The sequence below is a fragment of the Narcine bancroftii genome, chromosome 2 (assembly GCF_036971445.1).
Source record: "Narcine bancroftii isolate sNarBan1 chromosome 2, sNarBan1.hap1, whole genome shotgun sequence".
Classification (NCBI taxonomy): Eukaryota; Metazoa; Chordata; class Chondrichthyes; order Torpediniformes; family Narcinidae; genus Narcine; species Narcine bancroftii.
In genome coordinates, this window is record NC_091470.1 from 286,003,511 (window position 1) to 286,023,900 (window position 20,390).

At 37.5% G+C, this 20,390-nt stretch overlaps 1 protein-coding gene across 6 annotated transcripts in view; it reads left to right on the forward strand.

The window, feature by feature from the left end:
• The window catches only part of LOC138755364 (ubiquitin-conjugating enzyme E2 W), an 84,850-nt gene extending 65,749 nt beyond the window's left edge, over positions 1–19,101 (forward strand). For 4 of the 6 annotated variants that reach the window (XM_069921203.1, XM_069921204.1, XM_069921201.1 and 1 more), the window contains 2 exons: positions 10,931–11,006; positions 11,477–12,580. In XM_069921203.1, coding sequence (XP_069777304.1) covers positions 10,931–11,006; positions 11,477–11,772 — 372 coding nt within the window. In that variant the 3' untranslated portion in view covers positions 11,773–12,580. Of the gene's footprint in view, positions 1–10,930; positions 11,007–11,476; positions 12,581–16,976 lie in introns of those variants that run through there. The other 2 variants (XM_069921205.1, XM_069921200.1) reach the window with 2 other exon arrangements.
• Positions 19,102–20,390: the final 1,289 nt, after the last annotated feature.

Here is a 20,390-nt window from a genome sequence, read left to right on the forward strand (position 1 = left end):
GCCTAGAGCAAATCAATTCTGATCATATTGAATGGCAGGGCAGAGTTGGTGGGCAGAGGGCTGACTCCTGCTCTTTTCTTGTGTTCTTTGTCTTGTTGGTAAGGAAGTGGTTATACATTTGTTTTTTTTTTTTAAATTTTTTATTTTTCACACCATAAATCACAATAGCCATGATATACACTTTTTCTTTTCCACACATTTACAGTGACTTTTTCTCCCTCCCCCCTCCCTCCTCCCAAGCCACCCCCCCATCCCCCCCCCTCTCATCCATTTTAGTTATACAATCTAGGTTGCATTAATTCAGTTAGACAATGTTGTCATTCAACAAAAATACACCAGAAATTCTACTGAGTCCATTCTTTTCTTTTCTTCTCCTTCCATCAACTTAGGTAATGTTTGTTCCCGGTAGGTTTTCGCTATTGTATTTAATGTAAGGCTCCCATACTTGTTCGAATATTTCAATATTATTTCTTAAACTATATGTTATTTTTTCTAATGGAATACATTTATTCATTTCTATATACCATTGTTGTATTTTCAAATTATCTTCCAATTTCCAGGTTGACATAATACATTTTTTTGCTACAGCTAGGGCTATCTTAACAAATCTTTTTTGTGCATCCTCCAAGTCAATTCCAAATTCTTTATTTTTTATGTTACTTAGGAGAAAGATCTCTGGATTCTTTGGTATATTGTTTTCTGTTATTTTATTTAATATCTGATTGAGATCATCCCAAAATTTTTCTACTCTCTCACATGTCCAGATTGCATGAATTGTTGTTCCCATTTCTTTTTTACATCGAAAACATCTATCAGATACTGTTGGGTCCCATTTATTTAACTTTTGCGGTGTAATGTATAGTCTGTGTAACCAATTATATTGTATCATACGCAGCCTCGTATTTATTGTATTTCTCATCGTTCCAGAGCATAACTTCTCCCATGTTTCCTTTTTTATCTTTATATTTAAATCTTGTTCCCATTTTTGTTTAGTTTTACCATTTGTTTCCTCATTTTCCTTTTCTTGCAGTTTAATATACATATTTTTTATAAATCTTTTGATTAACATTGTATCTGTAATCACATATTCAAGGTTACTTCCCTCTGGTAAACTCAAGTTGCTTCCTAATTTATCTTTCAAGTAGGATCTCAGTTGGTAATATGCCAGCGCTGTATCTCCCGTTATATTGTACTTATCTCTCATTTGTTCAAAGGATAAGAATCTACCTCCTGAAAAACAATTTTCTATTCTTTTAATCCCTTTTTTTTCCCATTTTCTAAAGGCAAGGTTGTCTATTGTAAAAGGGAGTAGCTTATTTTGCGTCAATATTAGTTTTGGTATTTGGTAATTTATTTTATTTCTTTCTACATGAATCTTCTTCCATATATTGAGGAGATGGTGTAATACTGGAGAAGTTCTATGTTGTACCAATTTTTCGTCCCATTTATATAATATGTGTTCAGGTATCTTTTCCCCTATTTTATCTAATTCTAGTCTCGTCCAGTCTGGTTTTTCCCTTGTTTGATAAAAGTCTGATAGGTACCTTAATTGTGCGGCTCTATAATAATTTTTGAAGTTTGGCAATTGTAAGCCTCCTTGTTTATACCATTCTGTTAATTTGTCTAGTGCTATCCTCGGTTTCCCCCCTCTCCATAAAAATCTCCTTATTATTTTCTTTAACTCTTTGAAGAATTTTTCTGTCAGTTGTATTGGCAATGCCTGAAATAAGTATAGTATCCTTGGAAAAATGTTCATTTTAATACAGTTTATCCTTCCTATCAGTGTTAGTGGTAGCTCTTTCCAATGCTCTAAATCGTCCTGTAATTTTTTCATTAGTGGATTGTAATTGAGTTTATATAATTGGCCTAGATTTTTGTTTATTTGCACACCTAGGTATCTTATTGCCTGCGTTTGCCATCTGAATGGGGATTCCTCCTTAAATTTTGAGAAATCCGCGTTATTCATAGGCATTGCTTCACTTTTATTTACGTTTATCTTGTATCCCGACACTTCTCCATATTCCTTCAATTTCTTATATAGTTCTTTTATTGATAGTTCTGGTTCTGTTAAGTACACTATCACATCATCCGCAAATAGACTGATTTTATATTCCCTGTCTTTTATTTTTATTCCTTTTATATTATTATCTCTTCTTATCGATTCTGCTAGTGGTTCTATAGCTAGCGCAAACAATAATGGTGATAGTGGGCATCCCTGCCGCGTTGACCTGCTTAAGTTAAATTGCTTTGATACATGTCCATTTACTGTCACTTTCGCTAACGGTCCCTTATATAATGCTTTAATCCAATTAATATACTTCTCCGGTAAACTGAATTTTTGCAATACTTTGAACAAGTAATTCCATTCTACTCTGTCGAAGGCCTTCTCTGCGTCTAAAGCAACTGCTACTGCCGGTGCTTTATTTCCTTCTACTGCATGAATTAAGTTAATAAATTTACAAATATTGTCTGTTGTGCGTCTTTTTTTGATAAATCCAGTTTGGTCTAAATTTACCATTTTCGGTACCTGTTCTGCTAATCTGTTCGCTAATAGTTTAGCTATTATCTTATAATCTGTGTTTAGCAGAGATATTGGTCTATATGACGCTGGTGAGAGTGGATCTTTCCCTTGTTTTAGTATCACTGTAATTATTGCTGTTTTACATGAATCTGGTAAGTTTTGTGTCTCATCAATCTGGTTGATTACATCCAGGAGGGGCGGTATTATTAGGTCTTTAAATGTTTTGTAGAATTCTATTGGGAGTCCATCCTCTCCTGGTGTCTTATTATTTGGTAAATTTTTTATTATCTCTTGTATTTCTACTGTTCCAAATGGTTCTGTTAATTTATTTTGTTCCTCTATTTGTAGTTTTGGTAGTTCAATTTTAGTCAAAAATTCATCTATTTTCCCTTCTTTCCCTTCGTTTTCGGTTCGGTATAATTGTTCATAGAATTCTCTGAAGTTTTCCTTAATTTCTTTTGGATTATATGTAATTTGTTTGTCGGTTATACATTTGTTGATGCACCTTAAAATTGTACAACTATTTGCTGATGAAGTTGGGGCACTGTATTTGCCATGTTGAAGGACCCAATAATAACTAGACTTCCCCAATAGTTCTCATTGATCTGTGTTTCTCCTAAGTGATAGGTAAATAAGTGTGTTATTTTCTCAGAAGTTATTGGTCATGAAGGTGTTGTTTTGCGGTGACCTGTCAAACAAATATGACACTACTTAAATCATCTAGACTCTTTCAAAGAAACGATGGAGAATTAAGAGCATGGTAAATATCTGATAATATATACAGACCTTTTCTTGCTTTGTCATTGTCTGCCCAACACCTCTTCAGCCAGTCATAGACAACAACAACATTCTTTGACATTTCCTCCAAGTGACTATAAGTAGAATTAGGCTAATAGAAGAATGGAAATGGATTTGGAATTTGGACTGGATTGATTGGGCTCTGTTTAGAGCATTTTGAACTTTGAACAAATGAGAAATTGTTTCATTGACATTACGATGACTGTATTTCAAAGCAATTTAAACCTGATCATTGAAAATGTTCAGTTGGCGGGGTTTTTGTCATAATTTATACTAAATGTGGAGGCGAAGCTGCGTAGAGTGGATAGGAGAGGTGGCTTGGGGTAGGGAGGCCAAAAAATATTCGGGTGGATTTGGTGGCAGTCATTTCTCAGTTCCTTCTGGGCAAAGGAGAGACATTTTTCATTTGTTGAGAAATAGGGGTGCAAATATTGAATGAGAAGATTGAATGAGAGAAAGATGCCATTGATGCAGTGTCTTTGCTGGGATCAGTTCCATCTCTGGAGGGGAGAGACAATTTTTTACTTGGAGGGAGGGGAGAAGGCAGAAGATATGGTTTGTGCATTTCAATTTCTGTGGAGATTTACTTGGGGAAAATGGAAGTGGAAGCAATTAGCCCCCATCTTGACAGCATTTTACAGGAGAGCATTTGAGAATGTCCTTTCTGGTTGCACCATTTTGTGGTACATTAGCTTCAAAGCATCGGACCAAGAGTCATTAAAATGGCCAAGATCAATGGGATTTCCTTTTCCAATGTTGACGATATTCACCAGGAGCATTGCTTACATAGAGCTCAAGGAATTATTGAGGATCCTTATCATCCATCCCACAGGATCTTTGACCCACTACCATCAGGAAGCATAAGGTACAGGAGCATCAAAATCAGGATTGCCAGTCTGGGAAATAACTTCTTTCTGTAGGGAATGAGATTGATGAATAATATCCTGTAGCCTTGGATCTCTTTTTATAAATGAAATGAGTAAATTATTCCAAAATATTTGTATATATTTATTTTATATTTTATGTATATATGTGATTTTGATGTGCTTTGTGCATGTGGGCGCACCATGTTCTGGAGAAACACTGTTTCATTTGGTTGTAAACGCATATTCAAATGATGATCAACTTCAACTTGGTGGCAAGATTTCATTTCAGTCTAAGCATCCCTAAAGTAGATAAAGTGGTTAAAAAAGGCATACAGGATACTTGCCTCCTTTAGCCACGGCACAGTATATAAGAGCATGGGGTTAGATGGGCGGCATGATTGGTGTAGCAGTTAGTGCAATGCCTTTTCAAGGCTAGTGATCAAGAGTGGACCTGGGTTCAAATCCTGTGCTGTCTGTAAGGAGTTTGTACGTTCTCCCAGTGTCTGCTTGGATTTTTTATGGGGGCTCTGGTTTCCTCCCACCTTTCAAAAAAAATACCAGGGGTTTAGTTTAATGGGGTGTAAATTGGGCCGCAGAGACACATGCAGAAATAGCCTGTTACCATGCTGTATGTCTAAATTTAAAAAATTTAAATTAAAAAAAAATGTAATAAATTTTTATCACCATCTTGAGAAATTTTTAGCTTTTAGCACATTGGTAATCTGTCGAGCAATTTTAATGAAATGGAAGGATAAACTCGCACTGACTCATGCACAATGGTTACATGGTGTAATGACATATGTTAAGATTAGAGAAAATTAGGTACAATATGAAAGATAAAATGTTACAGTTTGAAAAGGTATGGGACCCATTTATAGAATCCTATCATAAATGGCAGTTTTAGATGTCTTCTGGAAGTCGTGATTTGATCCATTTTTGTATTTCTTTTGTAACCTTGATTAGAGGGAAGGGTTAGATTAATATAAATTTTAGGAATTTTTTATTTTAGATTAGTGGATTGATGTGGTTTAATTATGATTATCCTCGATAAAATTTCTTTCTTATAAGATTTTATTAAGGTATTGTAGCATAGACGCTATGACAAGTGTAAAAGGAAGACACACACACACACACACACACACACACACACACACACACACACACACACACACACACACACACGGAGTCAAAATCAAAGACTGCTTTTTCGCACCGGCAGCTTACATGGGCCCATGGCTTTAATGTTAGGTGCCTGCGTCATAAAAGGATCGGCCTCAGGTTGGCTGGCGTTCCCGCAAGAGTTCTCCGTCTTCCCGCGTGCGGAGGTCACCTGGGACCTCCAGGTCCGCGCCGGCCATTTTGCGGGCCGGTTTGTGTCTCTCTGCATGGGCCACTACAGTATAATTTGATTTGTTATGATAGTATTTAACTGATTTATAACTATAATAATTCTAATAATAAGGGATGGAATTTAAAATTTGCCATATTGTGTGACTTTAATTTTGTTATGTATATTTTATTATTTTGCCTTGCTAGACTTGTATATGGATTGTTACGTTATTTTCAATAAAAATATTTTAAAAAGAAAAAGAAAAAAATTAAATTTAGACATTGATTAGACCACAGCCAAAGTTAAATTTTAAAATTTTAAATGTAGACATATAGGTTAAATTTGGCAGCAATATGCTCAAATGATGCAAAGTTTCTATCAATGAACAGATTCTTAAAACTTTGAATACCCTTACAAAACCATTTCTGAAAACTAGCATCATGCAAAGAAGGTTGAAAAAGATGATAGATACAGTAGGACTTGAAAGAGAGAAATTGTGAAATACAAAATGTTTTCTGAACTCTGACCAAATTCTCTCAGAATGTTTAACAATGGGATTATCTATTAATTTTGTTGAAAGTGGAAGTGAAGAGTCAAAAAGCACTATGTTGGAAAAATTTGGGGGGGTGGATTTCAGCTCCATTGATACCCACAATGGGCAGTAAGAATGATTGTGATTGTCATTGTAAAAAGATCAAAACGTAAGACATTGTATATTGACTGCACAATAATAAAATCTAAAGTTGGGCAGAACCATACCACCATCTTTCTTTGATCTCTATAGAACTTTATTAAGGTGAGAGTGCTTACTCTTCCATATGTAAGGCAATATTGCTGAGTCTAGCAAGTAAAAACAAAATTTAGTTACAAAAATTGGAACAGATTGAAAAAGATATAAAAATTTAGGTAAGATATTCATTTTAATAGAATTTCAATTCAAGTCACCTTTATTTATTGTTTCTACCATGCTTGCACGGTAAAGATGAGATAGTGTTTCTCTAGGACCACAGAGCATATTTACATAAATATAAGATAGAATAGAAGTTAAACACATTAAAATATTAAGACTTAGAAAGTAACAGACCGTGGTACCCTATCCCAAAATGTTCTGAGAGCTCAGGAGTCTAATGGCTTGGGGGGGGGAGAAGCTGTTACTCAATCTGGACGTAAGGGCCTGAGTGCTGCAGTACCTCCTACCAGCTGGCAGAAAGGGGAACAGTTTACTTGAGGGATCTGTGGAGTCTTCACAGCGTTTATTGCTTTTTGCCTGCATTGAGTGCTGTAAATATTATTCATGGTAGAAAGAGAGCCCTCAATGGTCTTTTCATCTGATTTCACTATCCTCTGCAGGGTTTTGCGGTCCGAGGAGGTATAGATTCTAAATCAGGCAGTGATGCAATTGCACAGGATGCTCTGAATACATCTTCTGTAGAACATAATGAGGATGGAGGGTGGGAGATGAACTTTCCTCAGCCTTTGCAAGAAGTAGAGGTGCTGCTGGGCTTTCTTGGCTATGGAGCTTGTTGAGGGACCATGTGAGGTTCTCTACCAAGTGCACTCCAAGGAACTTGATACTCTTGACGACCTCAATGGCAGAATCATCAATGGTCAGTGGACCATGGTTCCCCCAGGCCCTTTTGAAGTCGACAGCCACCTCTTTTCTTTTTTTTAACATTCAGCCACAGGTTGTTGGCTGTGCACTGGTCTGTTAGCGACTGCACCTCATCTCTGTATGCTGACTCATCATTCTTACTGATCAGGCCCTTGGTTGTGTCATCATTGAACTTAATGATGTGGTTCGCACTGTGTTTAACTGCACAGTCATGGGTCAGCAGAGTGAACAGCAGCCCTAGGGGGCTCCTGTCCTCAGTGTGATGGTCTTGGAGATGCTATTACTGATCTAGATTGCCTGAGGAAGTCGAAAATCTAATTGCAGAGGGTGGTGTTTAGACGCAGCAGACTCAACTTCCTTCTCAGGCACTGAAGTATGATTATGTTAAATGCTGAGCAGAGTTAATGAACAGCATTCGAGTCCTTTTTTTGTCCAGCTGGGTGAGGGCTAGATGGAGGACGGTAGCGATGGCATCGTCCATAGAGCCGTTGGATCTGTATGCAAACTGCAGGGGGTCTAGTGATGGGGGCAACAGGAGCTTGATGTGCCTCATGATGAGCCTCTCGAAGCACTTCATGACGATGGGCGTGAATGCGACAGGGCAAAGTCATTGAAGCAGGACACAGACAACTTCTTCTGCATGGAGACAATGGTGGCGGCTTTGAACCACACTGGTACCGGCTTTGAACCACACTGGTACCACGGCTCTTTTCAGGGAGATGTTAAAGATGTCAGTGAGAACATCCACAAGCTGAGCCGCACATCCCCGAGCATTCTGCTGGGAATATTACCTGGTCCAGCACCTTTCTGCAGGTTGACTTTACTTAAATTTCTCTTCACGTTGGCCTCTGCAAGACTGAGAACCTGGAGGAGAGGCAGTCTTCTTCGCTGCAATGTCGTTTTTCACCTCAAAGTACGCGTAGTTGTTCCATGCATCTGGGAGGGAGGCATCACCAGCACAGGCAAATAGTAGTCAGTGATGTCTTTGATACCCTTCCACATGCGTGTGTCCTTGCTGTCCAGGAAGTGTCTGTGAATGCACTGGGCATGCGTGCACTTTGCTTCCCTGATGGCCTTAGTCAGCTTGGCTCTTGCAATAGGTTGGGTTACCTTGTTGTTCACTCTGAAGGCCGCGTTTCAGTTCTTGAGCAGCACGTGCACCTCCGCTGTCATCCATGGCTTCTGATTGAAGTGAGTTTATATGGGCAACTGAGGTTGTAGACAAAGGTAACCATTGAGTCAGGGAATGCCTCACTTGTTTGAACATAGCAAGATTCGTTATTCAGTTAATAATTCACATACAAGATTTCAGACACCATGTCATTTATGACTTACTTTCTTATTTTATAATTTTACAATGTAATTGAATTGTCTGGCTTGTGTCTTTTCTATGTTCATTTTTTTTCTTTTCCTCCTTTTTACTTCTATTGCTAATCATATGTAGTGTCTGCCAATGCTATTAGAGAGGGGCACTGGTTTTCACTCTTTTTGTTTTGTTTCTTTTTTCTTTTTCTAATACTTTTTTTTTCTATCTTTTCCATTTTCTATTATTTAAAAAAAATATATAATCTGGATTGCAAATTATGAATATGTTCACAGTTTACATTTGTTTTTGACATACCAATTGTTTCATTAATTATGAGTCATGATTTGTATCAATTCATTGTATTTTATTATTATAAGCTCTTTATTAAAATCAATAAAATATTTTAAAAAATTAAAATTTAGACATACAGTACCATTTCAGCCTACGAGTCCATGCTGCCCAATTACACCCAATTAGCCAACAACCCCTGGTACGTTTGGAACAGTGGGAGGAAACCCAAGCCCCCGGGGAAAACCCATACAGACACGGGGAGAATGTACAAACTCCTTTCAAACATTGCAGGCTGCGAATCCCAGTGCCGATCGCTGGCGCTGTAGTGGCGTTGCGCTAACAGCTACGCCAACAATGCTGCCTGTGTGCTGTTCTAATACTGCACTGTGGGAATGATGTGATTGCACCTGAACGGGTGAAGAGGTGAGTCACCAGAATGATGCCTGGAATGCTGCATTTCAGCTGAGAGGAGAGATTTGATCAACTGTTTGTATTTTTTTGAAGCTTGGTAAAATCATATGATAGCAGAGGTTTCAAAAACTAGAGGGAACAGGTTTAAGGTAAGGAGGCAGAATCGAAGGAAGAACATTTTTGTTAATCCAGATGGTGGTTGGAATCTGGAATAAATTTGCCTGATTGGCTGGTAGAGTTAGAGACTCACAGAACATTTAAATGTCTAGAAGAGCACTTGAATTACTATGGCACAGAAGCTTATAGAGCAATTGCTGATAGATTGAATTAGTATTGATTTAACATGAACTCTTGACTCCAAAGCTAGGGAGAAGGAGGGTTCAATGTTTCTCATGCATATTTCTGTTTTATCCATGGATCAATCTTGATTTGTCTGGCATAAGTACTGGATTTCCTTTTTGAGTGGTGTTAGGGTTAAAATGTATTTCATGCTCGCTAGTGTATTTGTGGCTTTATGTGTTTGTTTAACATATTTATGCTGTCTCCTAGCAACATCTTGGACTCAGGGTCACATGACTTGTTTGAGAGATAAAAATGTTCTGTTTAGTTTCTTTTGTTCTGTGAAATGGAGGAATCAGAAAATGTTCCGACATTCTTCTATTGATCGTCTAACAGCGTTTTAACAGCTTGTAACAATGTATAGCAACTTATAATAACATTAACAATGTTTAATATTGCTTAATATTCATTGGAAAACTCAACTTTAGTACGAATTTGATTGAACAAGTCATAGACAACAACATTCTTTGATCCTCAAAGTGACTAGAAAGGAAAGTAATTTTTATAATTAAGTTGGTGAGACTTTTGCTATTGCTCTGTATTAGGTTGTCATCTTTTAATTTGGTGAGATAGTGTCAAGATTTTGTATGGGCTAGAGGTAGGCAGTTTGGAGAATGTGTTAACTGGATTCATTATTTCAAATATGACATGGTTTCAGGTTAAACAAAATATCTTATAAGATTCATGTAAATAACATTCTCATGTTTTGTTTCTTTCAATATAAGATACCATATGATATACCACTATGTGATTCCCTTTACTTTTTTGCTAATCATCAATGAGTAAATGCAAAAAATAATTGCATTCCCAAAAAGTGTGAACTTGAAAAGGAATGTGGAGCTCTGATTAAGTGTTCACCTCATTTAGTGATGTATGAATGCAAGAACAGAAATGGATCATGAATTTTGACACAAGCTGTGTTCTTAAAGTTTGTGCATGATAACCAAGATCTTGTTTGTTTTATTTCAAGAGTTATTTGTTGATGTCTATTTTATATCTAGTATTTTTTAACTAAAAGCAATCAAAATAATTGTTTCATTTTTGCTGGAGTGGTTCTCACAGTGGTTTCATTTTACTGAGGCAGTGTACATTGAGGTATATTGTGAATTAATATAAACTGAAATGTGAAGTTGTGGGAGGAAATTTATGGCTTTTCCCATCCCTACTCAATCTCCATTGCATTCTGATGTATGGCATAGCTAGTTGTCTGAAATTGGCTCAGGTTAGCTAACTTCGACAGAAATTTGAACTGTAGCCTCCCTAGCCAGTAAAATAGAGGTATATAATATTAATAGAGATAGAGCCACACAGCCAAGGTGGAAAATTGCTCTGCAGCCATGATGGTACATATTTGACATGGTTTTTCCAAATTCTTGAGGGTAAGTTGTTCTGATGTGTAAAATTAGTGAACTGAATGAATTATTGTTAATATATCAATTTATCTGCTTTGTTACAGAGGCGGCCTCCCGATAATTCATTTTATGTAAGGACATGTAATAAAAATCCAAAGAAAACAAAATGGTGGTATCATGGTAGGTGCAGATCCATGTTACATTTTGCAGTTTAGAAATATTGGTCAAAGTTTATAATGTCAAATCATGACTTTGTTTAACATTGTTACCTTGGTAACCATTCAAAATTAATTCTCAGGAATGAAGGCATTAAAAGAATTAGTGCCAAAAGATGTAATATTAGCTTAATATGTTGGGATGCATCTCTGATAACTCTGCAGGAAACCGAGCATAAACTCCTGTCCTCTTGTCATGAACTGCTGAGCAAGAAATTTGGTTGAGGGCTTTGGTGGAGTTAGCAATCTAATTGCTCAGTGTGAAGTTAGTAGCAAGGTAATGTGCAGGATTTGTTGTGAAGGTTGGTGCTGGGTGGACTAATCTTAATCAAACAGCTAGTCAGTGCTGAGATGCAGTACTCAGAACTATCCAGTGGATGTGATGTAAAATGTTGCCTCCCCTTTTCCTGAATGGTCACACAACTCTCTTCTTAGACATCAAGCTCAACACCCACCAATTATCATTGACGTTACCACATGAAAATCTCCAGGTTAGTAAGAGCCAAGATCCAAAATCAAAAGAGAGGAGATGCAACATGAGGAACAACCACTCCTGGCTCTCGCAATGGCCTGCACTCTCGTGCCAATCAGGTTGCAGCACCAAGCCTCGCATCTTGATGCTGAACAGTGATACTGCGGTACACACCCCTGGCTGGGTAACAGATAACTACTGCACCTTGAGAATCATCAGAAATACCTGCACTTCCTGTGCAGTCAGCATGCAGGCCTGAGCTCCATATTTAGGCTGAGTGTCGCACTGCGAGCTTCTGCCCATCTAACATCAATCTGCACATCAACCACTGGCTTAATTGTTCTGCCCACACCAAAATGTGTGATGGCAAAATTGTCTTAAATTGCTGTAGAGAGCAAGGGTTTGTGCCAGTTTCCTGGTGCAGCAGGTGCTTAGCCTCTGTGTGTTTGTTCTTTTAGCACAACTACCTTTTACTTTTAGTACAAGAACAGATCAATGCTCAGTGGGGTTGGACTTATGGGTATCAGTCTATTAGATGTAAAATAAAACTTGATGGGCTGTATTTTTTTTATTGAAAAGTGGCTCAAATACTTTTCATAAATATTCAACACACAAACTCAGTGAAAATTGTTTAAATATAGAAGTACCAGTTAACAACAGATGTTAATAAGCTGACTTCTACACCTAAGACAAATTAAATCAAAAAGTGAGTTAATTTTTTTTTTAAATTGACTCATGTAGAGAAATGCATTCAATTTTGGACACAAAATCTTATCAAGTGTATAAATTACATTTTCGATTGTCTGAAAACCAATTAACCAAAATTCTCAGTTATCCAAAAAAAATTTAAGTGGCAACATGACATCAGAAGTTGAAAAAAAAATTTTCTCCTGACATGCTCATGTGGGCTTCTGACGCGCTGATGGCACCAGTTTGCTAACATCAGCAAGCGACTGGAGGAAGTCGGTGCGTCAGGCAGCTCATGGAGAGATTGTCCTCATTTCAGATAACTCCCTCCCCTCTCTCTTTCCATTTCTTCCTTACCATTCACTGTACTTGGTTCTCTGCGTTCCCCAGAGATGGTGTCAGAACAAATCTGATGGGGGGGGGAACACTGATTTTTTTACAGCGTTGGATGGGGGAGGGGCGAGTGGTGGCAGCGGTGAGGTGGGGGGCGGGGAATGTGTGGTGACGCTGGCTTCATTGGACCGGGAGGGTCGATGCAGCAGCATCGGATCATGCGGGAGTGGGGGTGGAGGTGGCGTCAGAAGGAGCAGGGACATTGGGCTCCCAGACATGTTCAGCGACAGCTGGGAAGGTGTCAGGAATCTAAGCAGGGACTTCAGACTGATGTGTATATTCTGCTATGCTACTGGGCTGCTTAAAACTAATACTCAGTTATCCAAAAAATCCACTTAACCAATACATGTTTGGTTCTGAGGGTTTTGGATAATTGGAAACGTACTGTATGGGCTTCGGAAAGTTGATAGTGTAATGGCTGCTACACCACTAAACTCGGTAGGGTTTCCAGTAGAACTGCTTATTTGAATTACCTGCGCGCTCCTTTAAGGCCAACGGGAGTTCCACCTTGCGCTGCAGTGACGTCATCACATGGCCTGGGCGCGAGCAGTGGCCTAAGCCACGAGGCAGTGAGTAAGGCCTGACGGTGCCATCTTCTGCAGCTGCCCCACCAATGCAGCGGTACAAACAGGGCCAGTTTGCTCATAGAGATGTGCGCCATCACACAAGTACCTATTCGTAGCAATGGTACCAGAAAATAAAGGATTAAATAACAAAGATGTATGAAATTGGTAGGGCAAAAAGTAAGTTTATTGAAATTTTTAAAGTTGTAAAAGGATTTGAGAGGGCAGATATAGAAAAAAAGTACTTGGTGAGGCATCCAGAACAAAAGGGCATTATTTTTAAATTGGGGCCAGAACATTTGGTGGTGAAATTACATTCCATATTTTCAGGAGTTTTGAAATTTGGAGCAAATTTTCAAGGTTTTCAGTTAGAGAAGCCTTTGTTAGGAATTCTCTATGATCAAAACAATGAGTGTAAATTAGATCATTATCATGGAATATAATTTGCACAATGATTGAGACCATTTCAGTGTTATTTCAGGATGGAATACTGTTTGAAGAGATTGAAACAGTGCTTTTGGAAAGATGGACATGTCATGTACTTTCTTGCATGTTAAGGATGAAAAGGAAAGAGCTCTGGCATAAGCAGAGGGTTTCAGAATTCTAATTGTTTTATCAGATCACATAGCAAACTGAAATCTGACAAAAACTGTAAAGTCCCATTTCATTCATATCAAGTAACCAGCTCAACACAGATTTGATTTGGTTCCACTTTAAGTACCTCTCCAAAATAGGATAAATTTCTGAATAATACTCCAGGTGACCTTAATTGATAGCTTAGTTAATGCAACTTATCAAACTATTTTTCATTATTGAATCAAATATGGGAAAATAGATGAAAGACTCTGTGTGCTATGTTCATATCAGAATGGGTTTTAATTTTATTTTATCTCCTTGAATTGAAGGACTGTGGTCAGTTATCCAGTTTTTAGTCTGAAATAATACAACCAAAATTAAATTCTTCCAGATGAACCTTGAATCTTTATCAATTCTACATATTCATTTGAGCCCTTTTCTGGAAATTATGTTTGTCTCTGGCACTGGTAAATGTCACTAATAGAGCATTTTTGCCTCCAATAGTTTTGTTATTTGAGGTTTTCTTGTAAAATCCTTACAGAGAACTTAGCTGAAATTTGTAGACTAAAAGATTTCAGTGTTTTCCAATACATTTTTACAATGAGCTACTGATGGACAATTTCTTACCTCTTATCAAACATGTATGTGTTGAATGATCATGCAGGATGCAGTGAGTCAGGGAATTTACAATCATAAACATTGTGATTCATCACTTATTACTAATGGTGTAAAATGACAAATTCTCTCAATTGTTGGGAAAGTTGAAAGCATCTCAGATTTCATATTTATTGACAGAATGCACACATGATATCACATACAACCCTGAGATTTTTTTTCCTGTAGGTTTGACAAAACTATCATTAATTGGTAGTACAAAAAATCTGTGCATGGCGTGTACAGGTACTCCCCAACTTGCGATCTATGCAACTTGCATCCATCTACACATATGACTGATTTTTTTTTTTAATTAAGAAAAAACATAACATTTACACAGATTATGTGGTATTTGACAAACTATAACAGGGTTTAGAGCATGTAAAAGCCAAAATGTAAGTACTTAACCTTATTATTCAGTGCCCTAGGGTCTTCGGTTGGCATATATGCCATGGGTTCGCTTATTGGAGTTCGGTTGGTGCATACATGAGAGTTAAGCGGTCTAACGATATTGAATTTGCGCCCTTAACTCTCGCACATGCACCAACCGAACTCCAATACAAGAACCCACCGCACATGCGCCAACCAAAGGATTGCGCATGTGCACAGGAATCAAGATGGCCGTGCCCAGCCTATGAACTCCGGGATGTTGACTAACAAGGTAAGCATAGACCAGAATGTGGAAAGATTCACCAAGGTTGATCAACAAATTCAGGAAGCTTTAAGTTGTCATCGTCAAATCTATGTTGAAAAAAAAATTTATTTAAAAAGTTTACTTTAAGACTTCGGTACTCCACATGTTCTGTGACAGATTATGTTGTATTTTATATTGTATATAGATATGTTTTAAAGGAGATAAATTGTGGCAGGTTTTTAGTATAGGTCACATACAAACATTTCAGAACAGATCTCATTTAAAATACTAGAGCTCTGCTCAAGCCAGACAGGCCCGGCTCTGAGTCCCTTTGCAAAAACTTTGAAGAGTGCACTAGAGACTTCAGTAATGGATTGTTGTTTTGAAAAGTAACAGATGTAAGAACTCTGAGGATTAGTTTCGGAGCCACAGGCTGACTGAGTGCAGTTTGCTGTCCTGAGAAGGTCATGTGGTTTTGCAAGCAGAGAGACTCAAACAGGTTTTTCTGTGTGTGCTTCAGAGAGAGAGAGAGAGAGAGAATTTAGTTCAACAGCAGCAGCAGCTGGGACTGGAACAGGACAAGCTGGCAGAAAAAAAACATTTGAAGACAGGTTGTGAGTTCTTAGTTCAGCCTCGTCAAAGCTCTTGTGGTCCATACAAGAGGAGAGAACTGGCTGCCTAATGTTTCACTTAAAATAAGAGAAGCAAAATGGAACTCTGTGGTGACCTTAAAGAAAGAGGTTATCATCTGGAAAACCCTGATGGGACAAGTTTCTTCGGTAAGACACTGACTTGGCTGATTAGAAGGAATTAGAGCGGTAACCATTTACCTTTCAAGCACTAAAGCCTGGTGAAATTCATATAAATTCTGTGCACAGTATAAAAATTGCCTGCAACCAATGAACTTAGAGGAATGAGAAGCTAGATTGGACTATGAATCAAATAACTTTTCTAAACTTACTCACACATTACATACACGTGCACTTAGAATTAGAAGAAGGTTAAGTTAGGTTAAGTAAGTTAATAGCAATAAGTTAGAGTTTGATCCTGTATTTATGTTTAAAGATAATTTTTAAAAAAAACTTTTGTTTAAATAACCATTTGTCTTGGTGAATTTCTGTTGCTGCTGGGTTTTGGGGTCCTCTGGGCACAGGCAAATTCCGATTTGCATCCTTTTAAGATACGACCGATCCTTCAGTTCCAATTACAGTTGTAAGTCCGGGAGTACCTGTAATCAAATAAAGAACTGTAAACAGATAACTAATGTAAACAAACTGTGCAAAACAGAGAGAATAAAAAAGAAAGTCAATAAAGTGCACAAGTAAGAGTCCTTAAATAAATCTCTGAGTTTGTCATTGAAAAGTTTGATGGTGTGGGAGTAGCAGCTGTTCCTGAAGCTGCTGGTGCGAATCTTGTGGCACCTGTACCTCTTTCCTGATGGCAGCAGCGAGATGCTGTGTGGTGTGGATCCTTAATGATTGCTGCTGTACTCCGACGGCAGGATTCCCTTTTGATGTTCTCAGTAGTGGGCAGAGTTTTGCTGTGATGTCCTGGGCAACGTCCAGTACCTTTGAAGGGCTCTATGCTCCATCAGTTTTATCTATCAATTAAAGCATATTGAACATTTGAATATGTCTGTTTTTTAAACTAAATGATAACATTTCAATTATTGACAAATAATTTTCATTGCAATAATGTGAAAACACAAAAAAAAGGCATTCATAGATTGGAATTCAAGGCTAGAATATTTTGAACACCGTACAGTGTCACAAATAAAGGTTTATATAAAATTGTAATGTGACCTTATCCTAATAACTTAAATATTTGTTCATTGTAGATTCATAACAATTTTCCAGTCTTTCCATTTTTCATGACATTTTATTTACATAACTGAGAATATTTCATACCACCACTGTTCATCTGAGTATTTTTTTTTGGATATATTTTGTTTTACAGATGATACATGTTGATGGTTCAGAATCTTGATCTTAGTAGAGGAAAAAGTACTGCTGAGTCCAAAAGCACTTTGATCAGTCAATCTTCAAACTTTAACAGAAACTTGCCAGCAAGCACTGAAGACTACTTCCTTCACTGCATTTCTACTGGTGTACATCTGGGCACATGCTGATAGCTGGTTAAGTCCCTGCAACTGACCCTATTTGGTTTATAAACTGTATTAATGCAGCACTTTGGAAGAAATTTTATAATTTTAACAATAAACCATCTCTAGTTTTTTTTGTGTGGAGATACCTTGTGAGAAGGTTTGAAGCCCTCCTTCATTGTGCAATAAATAGATACTGATGCATGTTTGGAGATTTAAAACAAATCTGTGCAATAAAAGTTATGTAATCCATTTTTAATTGACAATTGCAATTTTCTTATTGTACTAAATTTAATGAATTATGGTTTACAAGGTATGTAAAAACCTGTGGCATGTTTTGCTGCAACAAATTTAATGAAGCATTCCAGAATAGGAAAATTATGAATATCATTTGTTTCATTTACAAAATTACATTTAATTTATTGTACTTGAATTGAGCCAAATTGCCTTTAGAGCAATATATTCTTTGTTGGTATTTTTAGGGTCATTGACTAGTCTTCAGTGTGGGCCCTTTTGCTCCAATTCTTTTCAAAATGGACAGTTTAAACTGGAACATATTCATTATGTATTGCTTCATATTAATTTTTTCTTCAGTGTCACATTTTTGTTATACTTGAAGCTTCTAATATGAAATATATTTTGAATGAAAAGTTGTTTTGTTGTAATATTGTCTTGTAAATTATTTTCATTTCACTTGTAGATGACAACTTGTCTAGAGTCCTTTACAATATGAAAAGTACATCTCTTCTTGAAGGATATAATTAATGTTTTGACAAATTGTTTTTTATTACTTAAAAGTGTTCGATGTATGTTAGCATGTGTTTATTAGCTTCACTTGATAATGGAAAACATCGAGCTAATCTTTGTTATACCATTATTTATTAATGAGATGAAATGCTATAGGTTGGAATTTGAAGGTAATTGTAAAAAATATGGAATTTGAAAAATAAATGCCACCTTGGCATAATTAGTAATAGCAAAATTAGGGCTCAAAACTGTGGAAAACTATTTCAGGGTTCAACCTTAACCTCCAAAGATAATGAGGTACACCAGAGATGAATGGCAGTGACCTTTTCTAAAGGAGTACTGACATGTCAAAGAAATGTAACCCTTTGTGTACTGAATCGCCTTAGCAGCATTCACAAGTTGATTTTGTCAACTCCTGTAAACACATTTTATAAATTTTTAATAGAAAAGTGGGAAAAATAAGAAAGCTTATTTTCATTCACAGTAACCTCTGTATGTGAGACCCTGTTGTCTGTCCCAAGTTATTTTAATGGTGCACCATATCAATGATGTATTATCCCCTTCTAAAATATGCAAAATTGTAAAGCTGTTTTGTAAGGAAATGCAACTGATTTAAGTTTTAATCTTTGTTTCATTGAATGGTGACTTCAATTTTTAGTTGGATTAAGTTATCCACATACTATTATTTGCAGCATTCAAGTAGTTTATCAGTGCATGGCTAGCAGCAATTCTGAACTCAATTATAATTTTAATTAAGAGTATTAATAAATACCTAACTCCTGATTTCACTGCAGTGTACTTCAATCAGAAGTGCCTATATACTGATTGGTATTAGCCATAACATACTCAGAAATCTAAAATTTACATCCCATGATTAACACTTCGGATGAAATTATTTGCATCTTGTGAATTTTCTTAAATTGGGATTTTTTTTATCATCACAGATGTGTAAAATTGAGATAAAAATTTAGATGATTTCAGCATTTCAGCTGATGACCTATGAGTGCCCTTTTCAGAAAAATGTTGAGAATTTTGTCTGAAGCTACAGCTTATCATTAATTGAAATATTCTCTTTCCCAGTTTGTTTGTTTGAAGGATGTGCAGCCTGAAGCAGTCAGGTAGAGGTTGATCCCAGCAAATATTTGGGCAAACACCTGTGTATAATTTAAGGTGAAGTTCCCTTTAGATACTAGATTTAGTTTTTTTTTAATAAAGAACATGCTGTGACCTGAATGTAACCTTTATATTTGTACAGTCTTGCACTTACAAAAGTTTAACAAAATGCTGCATTTACCATTTCTTGATATAATTGGAGTTGAAGTAATCTAAAGTTTCCAGTGTTTATTCGGCTCTGTAAAAAGAAAGTTACACACATAGAACAATTACAGCACACCACCTTGGACCCTCTAGTCTGTGCCAAACTTTTTTTTTTGCCTCATCCCACTGACCTGCACCCAGCCTATAGCTCTCTATACCTCTCTCTCATTCATGTACCTGTCCAAATTTTTCTTACATGTGTAAAATTGAGCCCACATGTACCATTTCATTTGGAAGCTTGTTCCACACTTCCATTCCTCTCTGTGTAAAGAAGTTCCCCCTCATGTTCCTCCTAAATTTTTCGCCTTTCACCCTTAACCCTTGTCCTCTGGTTTGTATCTCACCTGCCCTCAATGGGAAAAAGCCTATCTACATTTACTCTGTCTATCCCTCTCATAATTTTAAATACCTATATCAAATCTCTCTTCATTTTTCAACGTTCCAGTCCTAACCTGTTTAACTTTTCCCTGTAACTCAATTCCTGAATTCCAGGCAACAGCCCAATAAATTTTCTCTGCACTCTTTCCACCTTATGAGACAGACTCTCCACTGACTTTTATTACAAACCCTCTAACTCCCACAACTTCCTGGACTACACATCCTCACACCCAGTCCCCTGCAAGCACTCCATCCCCTTCTTTCAATTTCTCTGTCTCCACCTCATCTGCTCCCAAAATTAGGTCTTCCAGTCCAAAGCCTCTGAAATGTCTGCTTTATTCCACAGACATGGCTTCCCCTCCACCACTATTAACTCGGCCCCTAACCTGCAATCTCCGCCATTCCCTGCTCATCTGCCCTAACCCCCCTCCACCCCTAGAAACAATAAACATAGAATCCCTCTCATCCTCACCTACCACCCCACCATCCTCGCATCCAACACATTATCCGCTGGAATTTCCCACCACCAGACACATTTTTCTTTCTCCTCCCCTCTCAGTCTTCCTTAGCGACCACTCCCTCCGTGACTCCTTTGTGCCCTCTTTCCTCCCCACCCCTCACCCCCCGGTACGTTCCACTGTGGTCGTAGGCGATGCAATACCTGCACCCACACCTCCTCCCTCACCACGGTCTGAGGTCCCAAACATATCTTTCAGGTGAAACAGCACTTCATCTGCACTTCCAAAGAACTCTTACTGCATCCGGTGCACCCTCTGTGGCCTTCTCTACATCGGAGAGACCGGTCGCAGATTAGGAGATCGCTTCAC